Source organism: Coffea eugenioides, chromosome 2 (genome assembly GCF_003713205.1).
Source record: "Coffea eugenioides isolate CCC68of chromosome 2, Ceug_1.0, whole genome shotgun sequence".
NCBI classification, from domain to species: Eukaryota; Viridiplantae; Streptophyta; class Magnoliopsida; order Gentianales; family Rubiaceae; genus Coffea; species Coffea eugenioides.
The window spans coordinates 37,427,574-37,451,264 of NC_040036.1; the positions used below are offsets into that span (position 1 = coordinate 37,427,574).

At 30.9% G+C, this 23,691-nt stretch overlaps 1 protein-coding gene across 1 annotated transcript; it reads right to left on the reverse strand.

The window, feature by feature from the left end:
* Positions 1–3,262: 3,262 nt before the first annotated feature.
* LOC113762264 lies at positions 3,263–5,602 on the reverse strand. Its single transcript, XM_027305641.1, has 3 exons — positions 5,359–5,602; positions 4,228–4,398; positions 3,263–3,614 (listed from the first exon to the last, which is right to left on the reverse strand). The coding sequence occupies exons 1-3, from the start codon at positions 5,440–5,442 to the stop codon at positions 3,531–3,533; spliced, it is 339 nt and encodes a 112-aa protein (XP_027161442.1). The 5' UTR covers positions 5,443–5,602; the 3' UTR covers positions 3,263–3,530.
* Positions 5,603–23,691: the final 18,089 nt, after the last annotated feature.

A 23,691-nucleotide genomic window follows, 5' to 3' on the forward strand; every position in this document is an offset into this window, starting at 1 on the left:
TGGTAACGCCTGTTACTGCTCAGGGCTTGCCTCCCAAAGTTACAAATCCTCAATTATCATCCATTTAAATAATTTAAGGTACTTCTTTTTCCTGTCTTTTTTAAGATTTTTATTCTCTAGCAATGTTATCAATCAAGTCCTCCCAAATACTGGCTACCTCTCTTTTATCTTTTGCTCTGGTTATAATAGGAATTTCACGTTCTGAATAAATGGAGGAATGGAACGATTAGTTTTTGGGGTCTTAGTCGTAAGTCGTAACTGATACAAGTCAGGTTGGTTACTATAGGCATTCCTCAATCTTTTTTCCTTTTGCCCTTTTGCTTGGCAATCTGATAAATAAGCATGAACATCTATGCACATTTAGCATTCCCAGTATTGTTTTTACCAATTGTTAAAAAAATGGTCAATACATTTGTTTCAACCTACATTGCAGATTTCCATCAACTAAGCCACCAACTGAGATGGATAGATGCTTTCTTCAATCAGCGATGCTGATGCAAAAGAAAAAAAAAATGAAAAAAAAACCTTAAATATTTTGTAAGGAGTCTATAATTGTCAAACTAGTCTTAAAAAGCTAAAATTTTTCTCTGTGCATGCTTGTATTTTAAGAAGCAATCCTCTGGTGCTCTAATGTTATCATATGCTGATATATCTGCCAGGAGAAGAATTGCTGTCTCCCTGTCCGGGGACACATTTCATAATTTCTCTTGGCTTCAGCCATTGCCAGGAATGGGGCTAGCTACCTCTTTCTATATGGCCAAAATCAAAATCTGCCGTTGCTGATACTAATTGAGAAAGAGGGAAGAAGATGATTGGTACAAGTTAGTTACATTTCCTTGATGTCAATGATGAACTCATAGTGTGATCAGTTATGCACTCTCATTTGTTTGAAGGTAAATTTTTTTTTTTTCTGCACATTGTAGTAATTCGCTTCTCATTGTATTTCCCTGACAATTGTTAGAAGCATTAAAGATCTGTGCTTTCCTTTATACATTTGCGGGGAACTCTTACAATAGCTTTGAATTGACTACAAAGTAAAATAAAATGCAAATACTTAGCTGCTTAATGTCAACTTACTATATTGAGTTTTTGTTACTGAGGGCGTCATTGTGGTTTTGTTTTTGTATTTTCCTCCTCTCTATTGGCTTCATTTGAACTGCTGCCCCATTGTTGATCTTGATGAGCTGCCTAATTCTTTGACCAATTATGAATTGTTTTGTGATCACAACTTTCTCCTATTTTTGATGAATGCAATCCTAGCAATATAACAAATCTATGTATTTTGACTGTAGAAAATCTACTTCCTTCTGGCGTGTAATCCGCTTAAACAATGTGATATATCATATCACTTGGAGCAAGCTTAGTTACACAAGTGAAGATACCTAATCAGTTTGTCTCAGTACTGGTTGAAATGTAACGCTTAACCATCTTCACTCTCAGAGAACTTGGTCAGCTGATCTCAAGTGCTATAAATGTCAACAGTAATGTCATAACCGGATTTTGCTGGCCTCTTTTGATCTTGAAGTGGAGAGAATACCTGGGAAAATGCACTTGTGAAGGAAGCAGCATTGGCATGAATATTTGCCTAGATTCTGATCCTTGCCATGTTATCTTTTGTTTCATCGTAGAAGTCTTTGAGTTTACTGATTTACTTGGCAATTTAGAACGCCTATCCCTTCCCTAACTTGTATTCAGCATCTATCAGGAAAATACCAGATTCGATTTGTGCCAGGTATAATCTAAAGAAATTTTTTTTTGCAAACTAATGAACTTGTGCCACATGGACTTGCAAAGGGATCAAATTGGCTAAAACGGAAATGCACACTAGAAGTTAAAAAAAAATGTATTTATCAACATCCATTATGGGGAAAAATAAAAGTTCAAATTAAGAAGTTGGATGACTATTATAGCATTCATGGAGGACGAACATGATTTTACATGGTATTACAGTTTTTAAATGATGCTAGCATCCATCTTGTCATCTTATAAGTGTAGATCCCCAAAAAGTGAGAGTTTTAATAAAAATATTATTAAAAGGTGGTGTTTCTCAAAATTCTTTCTAAAGAGTAAAAAATGCATTTGATGAATGCAATGCTTTTTAAAACAAGCATTCACAAAGTACGTTGTTTCGATAATTTAAGCATTATTTTCTTAAACAAGACATTCAATGGATATGTTGGCTAGAAAACTAATTTGGTGAATACGTTTTCTTTTTCTTTTTTTTTAACTTTCACCATTTAAGAACTTCTTTCAGAAACCAACATCATTTGGGAATACAACTGATCCTTGTTTCATAACTAGCATTAATCTGTGATGAACAAAAAACTTCAAATAACCAAGTTGCTAGTGAGAAAACTTTTATGTCACATTCAGACCTCTGGGTAGAGCTTGGAATATAAATTGGCGTAAACTAGTTATGAACGCGAACATTCTTTGTGAACAACTTGGCTTACCATTAGCATACATGTGGAAATTGGCTGAAATGTCCTTTAGACCAATCACAGGAATTAGAACTTGTTTGTTCCTCAATACGCTCTAATAACTTCTGCAAGAATCACTCAATGTTGTCACCGTTCAGTTCTTTCCCTGTAGACTGCCTTTGAACCAAATGTAAAATGAGGTAAAGGGCTATCTTCAGTTTTAGTTTCCCCCTTGAAGTTGAATTCTATGCTTATTTCAGCCTTTTACTCTTACCAAGCGTGGTGCGAATCAATTTACACAGAACTTTTATGAGGATAAGTTCTGCACTGATTTTTTTTTTCAATTGTTCTGTGTGTGCTCATGTGTGTTTTCTTTCCCTTGAGTAATTAGCATCACTTTTTTTAACTAATGTTCTGTCTTTATTGATCCTTGGACTAATTAGCATCCACCTCTTTTTTGCCCAACCTCAGGCTTGAGCTTGCTGCACATATGGCCTTGGTAGCTTTCACAACACGAGTAGAGATGAAAACATCAATTTTATTGGGAATATAATAGTTAAGAAACCACTAGCCTGATCTTTATGATTGTTAAACATATACCCTGCACAAATCAGATGCGTAATCTGCTGACTTAACTTTGTTATTTCAGGACAGAGCTGTTCAACAAAAAGAAATATGTACGAGGAAAATTGGATATTATCTGTTGTTGGTTCTGTGCGTTTTGTTCCTTCGACAAATTAGCACCACCTTTTTAGCTAAGCTGGTGTTTGAGCTTGCTGCACATTTGGTCTTGGTGTCTTTTCCAGAATGAGGCTCAGAAAAAGAAGATAAAAGCATTACAATTTCATGCAAATATCAGTAGAAACTACTTGTCTATATTTATGATGATCAAATGTACATTCTGTATGTATGGATTAGATGAACAATATGCTGGCCTATGGTTATGTTTTTCCGGACATACAAGAACAGAGATCTTCAGTAAAAAGATTTAAGGTAGCCGAAGTTTTGGCCTAGCTTATGGAGCTGTACCGGCCAATTGGATGCCACAATGATCAACGACAAAGGAATACAAAACTGCTGAATCTAATACAGTCCCACCTCCCAGCTTTTCTAGTCAGTGTGCATTTTTCCTTCTTTGCTTGACTTGCTGAGAACTATCACACCGAGTACAATAATCGTTGCACCGGCAAACCACTGCAAAAGATATTTTACATTCTTGTCAGTAGTTCAAACAAATTTCTAGTTTACATAATACAATGTGATAGTCCGATTAGGGGTTTTGGCATAGCTAATGGTCCAAACAACTTGCTCAAGTCTGATGCCCTAATGTTGCAAGCCTCCTCTTAAGTATTTCAAGCACTTTGGGATCCACCTCTCTTTTTTTTTGTGACCAGACTTTTAGAAGTTCAATATGCAAGACAAACTATTAAGTCTAATATTCAACCAACTATACTTTTAGATGAAAGGCAATTCCTGGTACTTCTTATATAGCAAAAGTTCATTTTGCACTAGCCTACAAGTTCAATCCAAACTTATTAAAGTACAGATGGTGGATGACCATGTAAACCACTACTAAGTTTAGCCATTGGCACAAAAAGATGATATAAGAGAGTCAAAACTCAACTAAACTACTTCTTTGAGTCCATCACTTCACTCTCTAAGGAGGACAAAGGAAGTGCTGCAATGGCAGCAACTAAGTAAAACTGTGGCATGTAGCCATGGATAAGGCTGGATTTGGGGAAACTCTTGCTATCATAATAAGTTGAAGTGTGCAGGTGTCTTGACTTCTGAAAATCATCTTAATTACCTGAAATGGCAACACCTCTTTGAAGAGGAAGAATCCAGCCAATCCAGAAGAGAGAAAGTTCGTTGCAAAGTTTGTAACGGTAGCTTGGAGAGATGATAGAGCTTTTAGGCTATTTACATAACATCCCCACATTAAAGCATTCAATAGTATGACCAGGCCATACCTAACAAGCTATTATTACAACAAAACACAAGTCAGTTGAGTGCTGATTGATTATAGATTGGTTTTATTTGTACTCCTGCAGCAAAGACATTTAGACATCTCCTGAGAAGAAAAGAGAGACACACTCAGATAACTTGTACACTTTCTTTTATCTCTGTTCCTCATGAACACATGCAGGCAAACAATAGATACTAGAAGATAATCAAGGTTGACTCCTTCTCTGCTAAATTCCATAAGCAGAATTTGGATCTGATTGGATACACTCTCAGGTATATATGATAAACAGCAACTAATAAGACAAGCAATATTATAAGTTCTAGCTGATCGCTAACAATTTTTTATGAGTTTGAATTTGATCCGGCATGTATAATGTGTTATGCTGATTACATTTCGATCTTCATATTAGGAGCGAAAATAAGTACTCTTTTGCTCAAGATTATGAGATACTCAAACGAACACTAGTATTCTTTCATGTGACAACTTGCATACATGAGTTGATCCAAGTAGAAAGCAGGGCCTTCAAGGAAGAAATACCAGCTTGAGGCAACTGAGCATATAGTAGATAACTTAAGAGGGCTTCAAGAATACACAAACCGGGAGTTCCTCTTATAAACTAATTGAACTAAAACAGTATACAGCCGAAATGGGATGACCAATTACCCAGATAATATTGACATTTATGCAGGGGCTAAAGAGTTAAACATATTATATGCAACTGAAAAAACAAATTTTCATTTCTCACTATAAATCAATAAGACACCTCCTGTCAGGAGACAAATACATTTCAACCTAGTCAGATTCGCATTCCAGACCAACATGGAACTAAACAAACACAAATATATGACGAATTTCTTGATAATTAACCAAATTCATGCTATTAACGTTGAATACATATTCTATTATCAACTATTAACGCTTCTTCTAGCTGATATAATACAGTTGATTATTAGAGGATATCTCAAGAATTACCTGGGAAGAAAAGTGCTTGGCGGCAATGGCAGCAAGAGCAGCATTGAATCCAGCTGAAACAGCCCATGCGTACCCTTTCATCATCTTCTTGAAGCTGTTGTGTTTCTGTCCGTTCTCTACGGAAAGCGAAAGAGGAAGAGATTTTCAACCGGTTGAACTGCCAGACGACGACGTCCTGTACATTTCTCGACATGGGTTGGGCTGATGAAATTCAAGAGATTGTGGGCTAGCGTTAGGGCTGAGCATGATCCCATAGGCTGTGAGATGTGACAGTGAATTTGTAAATAGCAATTGACCCTGTTCCAATCGTACTACTTTTTGTAGCAGCCGAGTCGTGCTACTTTTGTTTACTCGAACGAGTTTGAGCACGAGTTAAATCTCCTTAAATTCGAATTGTGACTATTCAAGTGCTAATATTCGTTAAATTCAAGTTTAGACAAGTTACTTTAAAACTTGAACATGAGCTCAAATATTCATTTTGACCCGACTTAATTCGTGAACACCCTTATATACTATTAGAATAATAGTAACTTATCAATGTGATAAACAAATATTATTATAGTTCCTACTTTGAAGTTTATATCATACAAGATACATGTATTCTAGCCGAGAATGTTTTGATCTAGTGGCTAGAGTTAAGATTTTAGAAATTAGAGATATTGAGTTTAAATCCCATTTTTTTCCTTTCTGCTTCTTAAATCTCACACCTTTTTTACTTAAAAAAATATTTTAAAAAAAACCTTGAAATTTATTTCCTCATGGCATCTATAAATTCCTCTCTATTAACAACGAAAATGGAAATTTATTTTCCGATTCAATTTAGAATTTCTAAGTTTAATCTTTTCTGCCATACCTAAGCTTGACTATGCAGTGTATGAGTTATTAAAAAGAAGCCCAGAGGGGAAAAAAAAAGAGTTACCAGAAAGAAAAGGAAATGCTATAGATCTCAAATTTTAGAATTCTAATATTAGTATTTCGCATGATCACAGAATTGAAGGAATTACATAATCACATACTAATTATGTGGGAGGGAATAAAGAAATTAAATATTATGATATCTAAAACAATGAAGAATGTCTTTCCCTTAAGTCTTGGTTTGTGGTTCATCAACTTAATAATTGACACGGTTCATTTCATTGTCTTTCCCTTGCACTTTCCTAGCCGTTTCCTGAACATGGCTTTTATTTTCATATTTTTCTATGCAGTTTCCAGGATATTAGATGGATTGAAATTCCTCCGTTCACTTTGTCTTTTGAACTAGCTTTCAAATCGTGTAAATTACACATTTATTCTTCAAATTATTCTTGGAAAGGGTCTGTGTCTTTTCTTTTAAGCCAAAAAAGTATGAAAAGCATTGCTTCATTGGTCAGTAATTCCAAAGATTCACTAGATCTCCATGCTTTTTTAGTTCATTAGTTAACTCCTCAAATTAATATTCAAAAGTTGAAGCTAAGGACAGTAGGGTAGGAAATAATAACCCATCACTTCTTTTTTTTGGCATATGACAACTCCTCAGTTTAAGAAGATTAACAAGCAAATGCATGAACTTGAAAGGAAGATGAGCTGTGTACTTTTTACTGTTCTGGTAAGCTTCGATAGGCCGTGTTTATTACACTATTGATATCAGTCTTCGGTATAAGTTCAATGGATAAACAAATTATATTCGTTAGTAGGTTGAAAATGTCAAATTCTTTTGTAACTATGTGGGGACACTTTGGGTTAATTGGGTATTATTAAATTCAAACCCCACATTAAAGGTTTAAGCAAACTGCGCAGGGATTTTGCTTCTTTTCAGTGAATTCTCTCTTTATTTCTTGCAGTGCATATCTAGATGCATAGCATATATTTTTATTTATTAGGGAGGGATATGATCATTTTAAATTTGACTAATCCTAACGTTTGTTAATAAAAAAATGAAGAAATTATCGTGGGGTTAATTCTACTTTGTATCCTTTAATTATACCCCAAGTTTTCATTTTGGTCCTTAAACTTTAAAATATGACACTTTAGTCCATAAATTTTAAAAATTGTTATGTTTTAGTCCCTAAAATATATAACTTATCCATTTTAATCCCTAAAGTATGAAATTTATTCCAATTTACTCCCTAAAATATATCTACTTAGGCATAAAATCTGTCTTACTTCCTTAATGAGTGGAACAAATTTTGTAGTTTATAAACTAAAGTGTCTTATTTTTAAATTTAAGGACTAAAGTAAAATTTTAGGTGTAGTTGAAACGTGCAAAGTGGAATTAACCCATTATCCCGTTTGACAAATGAGTTTTTTGGGTGTTTATCTAAAATTTTACTGTAACTTACTATAGAATTTGTAGAAGGGAAAATGGTCAAATTCATCCCTAAACTTTTTTCTAGTGCTGATTTAGTCCCAAATTTTTATTTCTGGCTAATTTGATACGTGAACTTATATTGCGACTCTAATTAAGGACCTCCGCGACAGTGCCACCGCAGAACATCGATTTAGTTCCTGATAGACCGAACAAACAAGGGTATTTTGGTATTTTTGGGTTATCTCCTTCCTCCACCACCAAACTCCATTGCCTGCCACCCACCACTCCCTTGGGACATGAGAAGCGAAGTGTAGTAGTAGTAAAATTTTCTTTTGAAAGACAATTGCCCGAGGAAATGATACATCTTGATGACCTTTAGGAAATCTAGCAATGAAAAAGATAACTGGAAGTATACTATGAATAACAAATCCCCCTACATTGAGATTGAGAAAGAGTTTAACGAACTGAGGAGAAAAGCCAAAGACTTCTAATATTGAACTTGGGTCTTTCAAAATGTTCTTATCCAGTCACCTTTTTAATTTTTTTAATGGCAAGATCTAGTTTTGGAATAGAAATCCTATCCTATGAAGTGAGTTCAAATGGAAAGCTTTTCTCTCTTCCTTGAATCTAAGATTTTTTTGCAAGATCTGGTTTTGAAAGCTTTTCTCTCTTCCTTTTAATCTGGAAACTTTGGCTTTTTATCTTTTGGAATTTTCTTTGATGGAACGCGATCAAGAGATGCGGCATTAGCAAGAGGATAGGAGGGGAGTAGTGGATAAAGAGAAAAGAGAATAGGTGGGGGTAGCGGCGGTGGTAGAGAGAAGAGTGGTGACGATAGTAGGGACGGGGGAGAGGTAAGGTAGGGGAAGAGGAAAGAAATTAAAATAAATGTTTTAAAAATACCTCAAAAAAGTTTTAAATATTAAAATACCCCAAAAACTAATGATTTTTTTCGATTTACTTGTTTTTATTGACATCCATACTTCAAGTTCCCAAAATACCCCTATTTAGCTATTCAATTAAAGGTTCGAGTACTTTACGTGATGGTGCCGCCACAGAAGTCCTTAATTAGAACCACAACATATATTTACGTATCAAATTGGCCAGAACTAAAAATTAGAGACTAAATCAGCACTAGTAAAAAGTTTAGGGACGAATTTGGTCATTTTCCTTTTGTAGAAAAGATTTTTAAGATGTAAAATTTTTCTTTTCTTTTCTTTTTCTTTCTTTTTCCTTTTCCTTTTCCTTTTCTTTCATTTTCCTTTTTTTTCCTCTCCACTTCTTCTCTGTCACCTGCGGAGTCAATAGCAGTAGAAGTTTTTTTTTTTTTTTTTTTTTTGCTTTTTTCTCTCTCCCTTTCCCTCCCTTCCTCTTCTCCTCCCCTCCCCTATCCCCCTCTCATCTCCTCTTCCCTACCACCTCTCTATAGGTTTCTTCCATATATTGCCTACCAAACCATTAGTTATAAAACTCACATTGCTTACCTTTTTCCCACTGAAACGGCCAATTTTTTAGTTACCAAAATTCTTCTAACCTCTGTTTTCAACATTTGGGTTGGTCATCCTAAATCAGCCCACATTTTTTTCTCTGAATCGACACAATTTTGTTGAGAATAAATTTGATGTCTATTAAGAGGACCCAGGCAAAACATCAACAAAATACAAGTTTGGGGTAGTAGTTTTAGTACAGTCTATCAAATTATATATTTTTCCGTAATCTAGTAACTTTTTTATACTCTATAATATGAACAATTGGGTTGTTAGCAGTGATGATTGCTTTCATCATCATCAACAACAGTAGCATATTTGAATGATAGAAGAAAGGAAACATCTACCTTGATTAGAATATTTGAGTGATAGAAGGTTATAATTCAATGGTCATGGCTAAAATAGTTTGGCCACAATATATGGCTTGGTCAAGAAGAATTATTTTCCATTTTTCTGTTATCTTTTCCCTTTTTATCAATGGCTTGTCTTTTGAAAATTTATGAAGGTTATTATAGTCATTGCCTATCATCAAGGGAGATAAATGTAATATTAAAAATCTCAAGAGAGCTCAGTAAAATTGTCAAAAACCATAGGGGAGATTTCTGAAATTATCCCTTAATTTTTTACCCACCTCATTTTCCTTTTTCACTAACTAACAATATTGAAAAGAAAATAACATGGGTTTGTGTCAAGTGTTATCTACTAAAATTTTTGTTATAAATAAATGAACCTATGCTTCATGGATCAAATTGACTAAAATGGAAATGCACACTAGAAGTTGGAAAAGAAAAAAGAGTGTTTATTAACGTCCATTGTGGGGAAAAATAAAGGCTTAAGTTGAGAAGTTGGTTGAATATTGTAACATTCGTGGAGAACGAATACAATTTTACATGGTATTTCAAAGGATGCTAACGTCAAACTTGTCATTTTATAAGATTAAGTCCCCAAAAGGTGAGACTTTTAACAAAAATATTTTTAAAAGGTGATATTTGATGAGCATGGGATATGCATATAAAAATTAACTCAATCCATGGTCAAGTTTTATATTTATAAATTTCTAAATACCCACACATGATTTTTTTCAAATATACATGTCGAAATTGAGTATAGGGCATTAAGGGTTGAACCCATAGGGAAGAGTGGAAGTAAAACTAAGGTAAAATATGCAAGAAAATGGCAAATAAAAACTCCTTAGAATATGATATTCCTAAATACTCATGCAAGTGCAATTTTTGGATCATTGAGTACTAATGTCTTGGCTAGTTATGGCATAATTTTCTTATGCATGTGAAACCTGCTCTCGTAGTGAATCAATTATATTTATAACTAATCTATACCTATTCTCGTGGTTATGAAATTAGCTACAAGTTCTTTACCTCTATGAAATTATATGAAATAAATCACTAAATCCACAAAAGTGCATATCTACTCTCGTGAGTGTGCTCTCTAAATTTAGCACTTCTTGAACTAGTGTTAAATCTGAATCTTCATTACAAACTTAACACGTTAAGATTATCACAATTAATGGCCAGTTCATCATGATTAGAAGAGCAGAAGTGCTAAATAACTTGTTCAAAATAATAACATCAAATAGCCAAGAAGTTAACACAATACAATCATAGAAAGTTCAACCAAAATCCAAGGCATAAACTTTAGAAATACATGTTGAAACAAAAATTCAAAACTTGTATATTAACCATACTTAAGAATTCAATACAAAAGATAAAGAGTTGAAGAAGAGATAACTCTTATTACATGAGCTTTCAACCCCTCCTTCTTTATCTCCATCTTCATTGTAGTGTAACCAATAAACAAGAGTGGACAACATACATTACTACCTAAACTATTTTAAACTATACTAATATAAAATTAAGAAAGTGTAAGAGGTACATTTATCGAGAAATCTTTCCTCTTTGTGTCTTTTTTCAAGTGTGAACATTGGCTTCAAATGTCAACATTTTTGCCTCCAAGCAACATCACATCATTATAGAAGAAATAAAGTTAAGATTTGTTGCTACAATCTCCATTTTACAGTTGCAAATCTTCTACAAATTATCCCTCAAAAGGTGTGAAATTATGGAGTTGAAATCAAGTTGCACAAGTGAAAGCCGTCATGTTCGACTAGAATCTCTCCAAGTAATCCCTCCAAAAACTGGTCAGATTCCTAAGAGGGATTCATCCCTTGTTTCGCCAAAATTCTCTATCTTGAATCCCTCCAAGCAATCCCTTTAAAAACTGGCTAGATTGTTTGGAGGGATTCGAGTCGACTTTCGTTTTTGATAAGTTTCTTCGTCTTTTTCCCTAGTGACTCGAACCACTTTTGAAATTTATTATCCTCGTGAACTTTAGGATTTCAATTATCATAATGTAAGTTTATTTCTTGTCCAAAATGAAGTCCATTTCCAACTATTACAAAAAAAAATAAAAAAATGTACAAGTAGAAAAGGGACAAATTTATCAATTGAGCATTGGATTGCACTTAGAACTAATTCTAACAAAAATTGACCATTTTCTTCCTATAATATTGCAAAAGTGACTAAAAGTAATATAAAGCATCATCCAAATATAACACAAAATAGTCACTTATCAGCATTTTCAAAATTCTTCCAAAAAGTAACAAATGTGTTTGATGAATGTAATGTTATTTCAAAGAAGCATTCCCAAAATATATTGTTTCAATCTGAACTGTCGTAATTCACATTTTTGCATTCTTAATTAGTGGAAAATCTTTCAATTTGAGAAACATATAAAAATTCCATGATTACATACAATTAAACTGCTAAATGGAAAAACAAAAGTTAATTAATTGCGATAGTACAGTTTTTATAGAACAACAACAAACTTTTGCTATCTGACAGTTCAAAAAGGATGTTTACTTTATTTATGTCTTTAAATTATTCTTAAATGCTCTAATCATCATTTTCATGCAACGATTTATATATAAAAAAAATAAATCGTGAAAGAGAGAATAATTTATCGAGTCCAAATGACTAAGTTGGCCAAGACTTCCTAATCAATGCAACCTGCAAGGTACAATATAAATATGAAACTCCACAGTCAAAAACAGAATTTCTAGTCTTTGGCTGCTTTCACTATTCCTATTTCTTTATAGTGTTCAGCTAAGCAAATGGACAGATTCACAAAGGTTGATGATACTTTCACACTCTTTTCAAATATTTTAAAACCCTCTTTGATAATTTTAGATAAAAAAGTAAGCATGTATAAAATACATAATGAAAGTGTGCAAGGAGTTTTTTGTCTTTGGAATGCACACGAATAATTTTTGTCATGAAAGTAGAATAACTTATTATACAACCTTTATTGTACTATATATTGGCCCAAAATTTGCTAGCAGAAAATGGCAAATAATATTGCCACAACTCAATCTCCACTTTCACAGTAATTCTTGTTAAAAAGGACAAAATTATCCATTTCGTTTCAAGTCCAAATGGGGATGGCAATTGGAGCGGGTGCCTGTGAGGGGTGCTAATGGGACGGGGCTGGGGAGAATTTTTTCCCCTCGTTAACAAACAGGGCGGGGGGCAAGGGAGTATACCGCTGCCCTGCCACCCGTTAAAAGATATATATATATATATTTAAAAGATATTATATATATTTATATGAATATATATAATATTTAATTTAATTAGTTACAAACTTATAATAATGATATTATTAGTTATAAGTATCATATAATGTATATTAGTATATGTAATATAATTGATATTATCAATTATACTAATAATTATACATGTCTACTAATAGAAATTATTAATTAGTTATACTAAATTTACTAATATATTTATACTAAATTCCTAATTACACTTAACACAATAACACTTTTTTCTTAAAAAAATACAATAATGAGTTAGTGATTGTATTTATTTCAAAAGTGAAAACTTGACTACTTTAGTTGTATTTATTTTATTATGTTGGATTGTATTCAAATAGTTTTTATTTGATTGTTTTTATGAGTTTTAATTATGAAATTTCAATGGATAATAACTTGGTGATGTGTTGATATTTTAGTACTTAATTATTTGCTAAAATTTGATGACAATGAAACTATACAACAAATTTTTATTAACCTAGCGGGTGCCTCGCGGGAGAACGGGGCGGGGATTATGTACATCAATTAGTGCTCTCATGCCGGTAGTATAACATATACTATGGGGGATTTTGTATTTTTCCCCATTTCGAGTACAAAAATATCTACTGATTCATACTTCTCTATAGTACAGAATGTTACCCTAATTTATAACTATATTCATGGGATATTAAGTACGTCAAATGTGTATTACACAGCTATCATCATATTGGGTCAGATATGATTGAATTAGGTACGATTAGGTACAATACTTATATTTCATCCATAATGTGATGTAGATAATAAGACGCTATCTTATTCATGCATTAAGTTGGTATACACGAATAAAATTTGTGAGTACAAAAAAGTTATACAAGGATGCACTATTTATGTAAAACATACAAAACCTGAGCAATTGCATCAATTCCAACTGCACCTACCCCAAATCCACCGGCATACACGTCACAGAAGTAATAATGACAATTATACGACAAGGATGTAATTTTTTAAGTTCCACTTCTCCTTTCATAGATTTATTTGTAGGGCATTAATAGCTTACCCTGTCACCATGAATTCGTAGGTTCTGATGGTAAATTTCTAATAATGAAAAAGGAATAACCTATCGAGTTTACTCTCACCATAAAAATCTCACAGCTTAGCTTGTAGCTTTATTCTGGCTATATAAGCATTATCATATCGTAATATCTTTCATAATTATAAAAACAAGATTAATCAACCACCATCCTTTGGCCTGGTGGTCACCACCAAAGTATTAAAGTTTGGTGGGAAACCTTGTCTCCCATCAATTGTCACATTAAGTAGGGGTGTGCATTCGGTGCAAAATCAGTAATTCGGTGAATTCGGTTATTCGACCTATAGAAATATAAACCGTTTTTAATTTCGAATTGGCTATAACCGAATTCATTTCTCAACGGTAATGAATTGGCTAAACCGATTTCAAATTCGAAAACGGTAATGAATTCGGCCGAATTCATCTATTAAAAAAAAAGAAGAAGCTTTTCCTTCTCAAATGCTCTCACGACCCACAAGAATTTGAATCCGCTTTCCTTCAAAGCTGAAGCTATTTCCTCCACTTGTTCTACGTCAATTTCTGTCCAGCTACCAAATGATACGTAAACAACCGAGTCCTTAGGTTGATTATTTAGCCAGTTGATGCACAAGCTGGAGTCCGGCTTGAAGAGATTTATTCCATAACCGGTATCATCCTCAAGGCGTTTATCCAAGTAAATGGATGGAACTGTTGGACCGACTGTAATCACTCGCCAAAGTTTCGCCATCCAATTCACCGCCTGTTTGATGATAACAACAAACAAAAAGAGATCAAAGTTGGTAGATTTATTATACTGCATAGAATTTAGGATCCCTGTAAGTCATACTCTTCTTGCTGAGACAGAGGCTCAGTAAGTAGGAAAGGTGTATGCAGTATAGTTGTATAAGGGGAAGAAATGCTTACATCTTCCTCCAATTTGTGAAAATTGTTGAGGATGACCCAATTTGCTTGATCATCGTTGGAGAACTGGTGAAGTGAGAAATGAGGTCGAATGAGGACTGAGATGGAGATAGGAGACGTAGAGTGCGGCGGAGAGCAGCTTCGATTTGGCACTTTGGAGTGAAGCTGTGAAAGCCCTAGGTGAAGGCACTAGGCAGAGTCGTTGGCGATTTGACGCTAGAGAAGAAGAATAATGTTTCATTTGTTCATTAAGGTGTTAAACTCATGAAGTGTCTGATTTCTGATGACTCGACTTTTCCCAAATTCACCCGAAGGAAGTGATTGTGTAATTTTTAATTTTCAAATTGGGGCTCCTAAATTATAATACATTCATTATGCTCCTCAGTGATTTAAAAATTATTACTGATTTGATCCCCAAATTTATTCATAATTTAACACATTACTTATGTTCTAATCATTTTGTGGTTTAATTGGCATTTATTTGATCACTTATACCTAGAATCCTTAGTCTATGATTTAAGGAACACATAAAAAGTGATTAATTTAAACTAGAATAAATCTTAGACTGTACAATGATTAGTGATAATTTATGAATTTATAATTTACAATGATTAATAATAAGTAATATTTGTTAGTAGTTACAATGAATTTATAATTTACAGTGATTAATAATAAGTAATATTAGTTACAAACTTACAAATTACAATAATTAGCGATAAGTTATATTAGTTACAAACTTATAATTTATTTCAAATCAAAATAAAACTTATTTACTTACATATATTATTGTGAAAGTCAATACACTAATACATTGATTTGCAATTCGCATGCATTCACTTACACTGCTTAGTTGTCTTGTCTATACTTAAAGTCTTAAGATTAGTAAATAGATAATATGAATTTTAACTTTTTTTATCACTTATACCTAGAATCCTTAGTCTATGATTTAAGGAACACATAAAAAGAGATTAATTTAAACTAGAATAAACCTTAGACTATACAATGATTAGTAATAATTTATGAATTTATAATTTACAATGATTAATAATAAGTAATATTAGTTACAAACTTACAAATTACAATGATTAGTGATAAGTTATATTAGTTACAAACTTATAATTTATTTCAAATCAAAATAAAACTTATTTACTCACATATGTTATTGTGAATGTCAATATACTAATATATTGATTTGCAATTCATATGCATTCACTTACACTGTTTAGTTGTCTTATCTATACTTAAAACTTTAAAATTAGTGAATAGATAATATGAATTTTTATGTTAAATATGTAATGTAAATTTAGAGCACACTAATACTTGCAAGTTACAGATTACGCATTCAAATATTCAATAATTCAACCATGAATGATATATCAAATTACCAATATCTAAATTCTAATTACTAATTATGTTTATTGTTTAATATTTAGTATTATACATATATGTATTAATTATTATCTAATTCTAGTCATGTTACTCATGTATAAAATAATAAGTATTATAGTTATTTTATATTGTTATGTATTACTATATATTTGTATTATTATAGTCATATAATAATTAACAAATACTAAAATAATATATTGTACATTGTTATATATTATTATTATTATAAGTACATGATATGATGATAATACCATATACTAATTATTATTAATAGCATTTACCTATATAATATAATAATATATTAGTAGTATATACTAATACTAAATAGGATTTATCTATATATATATAATTTTATATACCAATTTGGTATTCGAATGTGGTAATGTGGTACCCTATTTCAATTACCGAATTTGAATGCAAAATTGGTTATTACCAAATTCATAATCTCATTACCTATTTCATACCTTATTAGAATTCGGAGAATTCGGTATGTACCGAATTTGTACCAAATTACTAAATACCCGATTTCAAATTACCGAATTGAATTTGAATTTGGTTATGAATTCGGTATGAACCGAATTTGCTCACTCCTAACATTAAGTGGCTTTGCTTAAAAATCCAGGCGGATGCATAGTGCACCCGTTCAGTCCCCTCCGGGTTACCCTTGGATCTCTTCAGGTCCGCCCCCTCCCCCCTAGTGTAGGATAGAACAGATTTATTGTATTCGTAAAAAAAATAAAAATAAAAACAAGCTTAATCCCAAAATGCCCCACTATATGTTACTTCAATAGCAAATTGTCCCTTTGTTCATGAAACACACAAATTGCCCCCTCTAAATTATGAAAAGATAGTGATGCCCTTATTACTTATTTCTTGGACAGTTTTAACCTTTTGATACCAAAAGACTAAATTTATATACCAAATTTAACCTTGAGCTTCAAAATTATGTTCTTTTTGTTGTTATAGAGAATTGTTATATTTATAAGAATAAAGTCTCATGAACGATTAAGTTAGATATAAAAATTAAAACAGCCTCTTTTTAGGAGAAGAAAAGGAAACAATAAAATGAAAAATAAGGAAAAACGATAAGATACATTTTCTAGTTAAAATTTTGAGTTTTATTTCTTGGATTTCAAACATATCTAAAAAGAGCAAAGGGGGAAGAGTATACAAGACCAATTTTATTCCACATGGAATTCAAAGTACCATGGATATTTTGCTGGAGTTTCAAAATTCATCAAGAACTGGAAAAACCTCTGCCAATGTCATTGGTAAGAGAATTCAAAATAAAATGGTGGACTGGATTCAATCAAGAATTTGGCGATCAAACTAATGTGATCAGATTCCTGACCACTGGAGATAAATTAAAGTGGACAGCTACTACTACTACTCAAAAGGAGACAAGACAGTCAACAATCATTCCAACCACTACACCAACTCCACTCACTCCAAAAAGAGACAAAGAAAAAGTGACGGAAATGGCATCCGAAGAAACAGCCAGTAACTTTTTAATAAAGCAAATCATGCAGAATCCCGAGATGCTGAAAGAATATCTGAATTATTTACAAAAGCCAAAAGAAGAAAACAAAATAGAGGAGCCAGCAGGATCATCAGAATCTACTTTTGATCCTTTTGATGATCCCATCGGTGGACAAAATCCAAACGACTTTTGAAAAAGAATGTCGGCCACAACAAATGAAAGCAAAATTGAAATTCAAATGAAGATGAAATACAGAACCGAGCCGCTATAAATAGATTCAAGATTTAGAAGACAGGCATCGGCGGAAAAAACGAAAGAAACCATCAGAGCAAAGTTAGAAAAACTCATTGTAATCACTACTCCCATATATTTCCATACATAGTCAAAGCCTTGTATTAAATATTCAAACCTCTTGTATCATTTTGTCAAACAAGTTTGGCAAGTTTCCATTGTTGAATTCAAGCTTCCGATTGTGCACTCTCAAAAGTCAAGTAAGTTTCATTAATTACATTCTAAGTCCCTACAATATTTGCTTTTAATTAACGTATATGATTAATTGCAAAGTCCTGGGTAGAAGTGGTATCAGAGCCACATCGTTGTTTATATTTCATACGCATATTTAAACTTTGCATTTACATTTACTTTATTTGAATTACGTTTCTATTTTGACTTGGCTATTTCATGCATTTATGTTACATATTTTATTAAACTTTTACTGAAAACGTTGGTAAGACTTGATGCTTTGTTAGACCGTTGGTAAGTCCAGGATAGGATGTTCCAGGCATAGGCTCGGTTGTTCCCGTCTAAGTAAAATTTAATTGAATATTAAACATGGCTGCATTTCTTAGACAATTGAAAATAGGATCTAATTCAAAGCAAGATAATGTAGTACAAAGTCTTGAATATCATATGCCTATAAACAATTCAGATTGGACAATCCCAGAAGAAAAAATTGAACACATTTACAGAATTGGCCCTTTAGATTTCAAAACAGCTTTATCAGTTAAAACCCATGAAGAAACAATATCTATTCAAAAAGAATATCAAACCATACAACTATTAAATCATAGTACAATTCAAAAATATTTAAGTAAAGGATATCATTATATTCATATTGGATTAATACAAATTGCTGTAAAGCCTTTATTCCATTTAGGAGTTGATGCTCCAATATATTTAGCTTTAAGAGACACTAGACTCAAAAGATATAAAACTTCTTTACTTTCCATGATTCAAACAAATGTATGTAATGGACCAATATATTTTAACTGTGCTCCAAATTTTTCAATAGATTTAACAGACCCACATATACTAAATTCAGTTATTTTAGATATTCATCTACAAGGAAATGAATTTGAAAAACATACAAAAAATTTTGCAATAATATACAGAATATATTACAGACCTTTGTCTTCACATTTAAATCCAAAATTTATAATGACTCCAACTCTAAAAGATGAAACAACTTTATTACAAGTAGATGCAGACAAACCTACAACATATATTCCAAAAAGACTAAAATGGAATGAAATAACAATACCAAGTGAATTTGAAATTAAAAATCCACAAGTAGCAAGAAATATAGAACAGACTACTGCAGAAGATATTATAGAAAAAGAAGATGGAAGTACTTTAATAAGATTTACATCATTAAGAGAAAGACCAGAATCATCTTATTCATGGTTACCAGCTAGACGTTCAAATTATGAGTCAACTGAAATTAATTTCCCTATGGAAAATACATCAAATTTTAAATATAAAACTCCTATTCCAGAAGTTGTAAATCAAAATTCCCCAACACATTCTCAAATGCAAGGTGAAATAAATGTTATAAATAGACCATATAAAATAAATCATAAATATTTACAAGAAGATTTTGATGATGAAGAAAATATAGAAAAAAGAATTTGGTTTTTTCAACTAGAATCAATATATAAAGAAAAATTAATTTTAGAATGGAAAAATGAATTAGAAAAACAAAAGTTTGATTTTCCTTTCTTTACGTGGTTATCATTTTATACTTTAAAATTAGGAATAAATGATGTCTATACTACTTCACAACTAAATGTTCAAACTAATTTATATAAAAAATGGAAATTAAAAGACGATCAAATATTAACCTCAATACACCCTCCATTACAAGAAGTAAAAATTAATATAGGAAACGGAGAAGTAATAGCCTCACCTTTTAAAAAGGGAAGAGAAGCAGAATCAAGTACAAATAATTCAATAAATCTAGAAGATCTTAAAAAAGTTTATCAACAAAATAATTATACCAATCAAATTCTTCATACAATATCTCAACATATGGAAGTATTAAATACAAAAATTGATACATTAAAGAAATCGGATTTAAAATTCCCAAATGATATATCAGCACCTCATTTTCAACCTAGAAGTTTGACAAGAGAAAAAGAACAAGATTTAGTACAAAGTATTAGTAATCAAAAGATAAGTAATACAGATAATTTATTAAATAAAATATCTAATGCCTTACAAAATCTAACTACAGATTCAAAACCATCAACACCCAAAATACACACTTTAGATCAAATAATAGAAGAAAATTCTACTGAAGAATTAGAAGATTTATCAGAAGAATCAATAAATTCAGATATAGAAGAAAATATACTTTTACCAATAGAGAATCAATTTGAAGAAGAAAATAATCAAATAAATAGAATAAAAAGGAAAAACTATAGTAACAATAAAAATTGGAAAATGGTAAGTTCAAAGAATTATTATCCAAGACCAAGTCCTCCTGACATTCAATATGAAGAAAGATCCAAATTTAGAACTACTAAATATGATGGAGATTCAATATATGAATGGAACATAGATGGCAAAGCCGAATATGAAGTATTAAATAATTTGCAAGAAATGGGAATGGCGCGATTAGCTTATAAAATAAAAAATATTCAAGAAAGAAATATTGCAACATTATTAGTTTCAGGATTTACTGGACAATTAAAGAATTGGTGGGATAATGCTTTAACATTACAAGATAAATTATCAATATTAGATCATACACAAGAATTAGAAGATGATCAAGGAAATATTCAAATACAATCAGATGCTGCAGAATTTCTAATTGTAACAATAGTTATGTATTTTATAGGAAATCCAAAAGAAGAATTAAATTCTAATAAAACATTTTTAACAAATTTAAGATGTCCAACATTATCAGATTTTAGATGGTACAAAGATATGTTTTTAACAAATGTATTAAGAAGACCTGACTGTAATGCTTCATTTTGGAAAGAAAGATTCATAACTAGATTACCAAGTTTATTTTCACAAAGAATAATGGATAATTTACAAAAAGAAATGGGAACAGATGTAATTTCATTTGAAAATATTACTTTTGGACAATTATTTGCTTTTGTGAAAAAAGAAGGATTAATATTATGTTCAGAATTAAGATTACAAATAAAATATGGATCTAAAACAAAAGAAGTAGGATCATTCTGTGATGCATTTGGAATCAAAAGAATCAAATCACCATCAGCATACAAAAAGAAAATTAAAAAATATTCTAAGAAACCAAGGTATATAAAACCTAAGGAAAATGAACCAATTAATAAGAGAAGATTTATTAAAAAGAAAATAGTTTGTTATAAATGTGGAAAAATAGGACATAAAGCAAACAAATGTAGATTAAAAGAGAAAATTACAGAAATTTGCTCTAACGAAGAAGAAATTAAAAATAAATTGTTAAACTTATTAATAAATGAAAAAGAACAAAGTACAGAAGATGACTATTACAATGATATTTCTAGTTCAGATAGTGAAGAAAATTGCAATTGTACTCCAAAATATTTAAATGTAATAACTAAAAAAGAAGATAAAGAATTTTTATTAGATATAATAGAAAAAATTGATGATCCAATAGCCAAAAAAGAATATTTAGAAAGACTAAAAAGTTTAATTATTCAAGAAGATAAAATGCCAAAAATAATAGAACCTTTTAGTATATCAAAATTAATAGACAAATATCCTAATATAAATATAATGAAGAAAGAAACTACTAAAGATCTTCAAACAGAAATTAATAATCTCAAAATACAAGTAAAACAATTACAACAAGAAATCATAGAATTAAAATTAAAAGATTTAGAAATAGAATCAAAAGTAGAATTACTAATTAATCAGCCTTCAACTTCTAATTCTAAAACAGAAGAAATATTAATCTCAGAAAAATTAGTAGAAGAATCTCAATATTTAAATACTATTGAAAGAATAACATTTCAAAAATGGTTCGCTTTAGTAACTATTACAGTAGAAGATTTCAAAGAAACATTTGTAACTCTAATAGATAGTGGAGCTGATACAAGTTGTATTAAAGAAGGAATAATCCCTACAAAATATTGTGAAAGAACAAATGAAAAATTAATGGCAGCAAATGGAGAAGACTTAAAAGTAAGCTATAAATTTACAAAAGGATCAATATGTAACAATGAATATTGCATAAGACATAATTTTATAATTGTAAAAAATATACATCATGATGTAATATTAGGAACACTCTTTTTAATTCAAATATATCCATTTTTAGTAAGTAATGAAGGAATTTCAGTAAATATAATGAGAAAAATTGTTATCTTTAAATTCTTAACTCCAATTAAACAAAAGGAATTACATACATTACAAACATCTTCGATATATAAAACAATAAACAGTATTACCAAAGTACAACAACAAATAAGCTATATTAAAGAAGAAAAATCTTATTTAAAAATTGAAGAACAATTAAATGATATCAAAATACAAAAAAGAATATCCGAATTAGAAAAATTACTACAAAAAGAAATTTGTGCAGATATTCCTAATGCTTTTTGGGATAGAAAACAACATATGATAGAATTACCCTATGAAAAAGACTTTGATGAAAAGAATATTCCAACAAAAGCTAGACCAATACAAATGAATTCTGAATTATTAGAATTTTGTAAAAAGGAAATAAAAATATTACTCGATAAAGGATTAATAACACCCTCAAAATCACCTTGGAGCTGTGCTGCATTTTATGTAATGAATCAAGCTGAAAAAGAACGAGGAGTTCCAAGATTAGTAATAAATTATAAACCTTTAAATAAAGTTTTACAATGGATTAGATATCCTATTCCAAATAAAAAAGATTTGCTTAATAGATTATTTAATGCAAAAATATTCTCAAAGTTTGACATGAAATCAGGATATTGGCAAATAATAATAGACCCAAAAGATAGATACAAAACAGCATTTACAACACCTTTTGGACATTATGAATGGAAAGTTATGCCATTTGGATTAAAAAATGCACCATCAGAATTTCAAAATATAATGAATGATATTTTCAATCCTTACAGTTCATTCAGTATAGTCTATATAGATGATGTATTAATATTTTCAGAATCAATAGAACAACATTTTAAACATTTTTTAAAGATAGTTAAGAAAAATGGACTAGTTGTTTCTGCTCCAAAAATGAAGTTATTTCAAACAAAAGTAAGATTTTTAGGACATAATATATATCAAGGAACCATAAAACCAATTAATAGAGCTTTAGAATTTGCAACAAAATTTCCAAATGAAATAAAAGATAAAAATCAATTACAAAGATTTTTAGGATGCTTAAATTACATAGCAGATTTCTTTCCCAAATTAAGACAAGAATGTTCTATATTATTTAATAGATTAAAGAAAAATCCAAAACCTTGGACAGAAGAACATACTCAAAAAATAAAATATTTAAAAGAAAAAATAGAGTCATTACCATGTGTATGTTTACCTCATCCTAAAGCATTCATGATAGTCGAAACTGATGCATCAGAATTAGGATACGGTGGAATATTAAAACAAAAAATAGATAATTCAAAAGAAGAATTAGTTAGATTTCATTCAGGAACATGGTCTGATCCTCAAAAGAATTACTCAACTATTAAAAAAGAAATTTTATCCATAGTTTTGTGTATATCCAAATTTCAAGATGATTTGTATAACAAGAAATTTTTAATTAGAATAGATTGTAAATCTGCAAAAGAGATTCTACAAAAAGATGTTCAAAATATAGTTTCAAAACAAATATTTGCAAGATGGCAAGCTATTTTATCTGTATTTGATTTTGAGATTGAATTTATCAAAGGAGAAAAT

Bases quoted from the DNA above. Each gene is read 5' to 3' on its own strand.
- LOC113762264 (XM_027305641.1), bottom strand. From the start codon at position 5,442: ATGATGAAAGGGTACGCATGGGCTGTTTCAGCTGGATTCAATGCTGCT. The intron at 4,399-5,358 runs GTAATTCTTGAG...TTGTAATAATAG, and splicing joins CCAAGCACTTTTCTTCCCAG to CTTGTTAGGTATGGCCTGGT. The intron at 3,615-4,227 runs GTAATTAAGATG...TATCTTTTGCAG, and splicing joins AAGAGGTGTTGCCATTTCAG to TGGTTTGCCGGTGCAACGAT.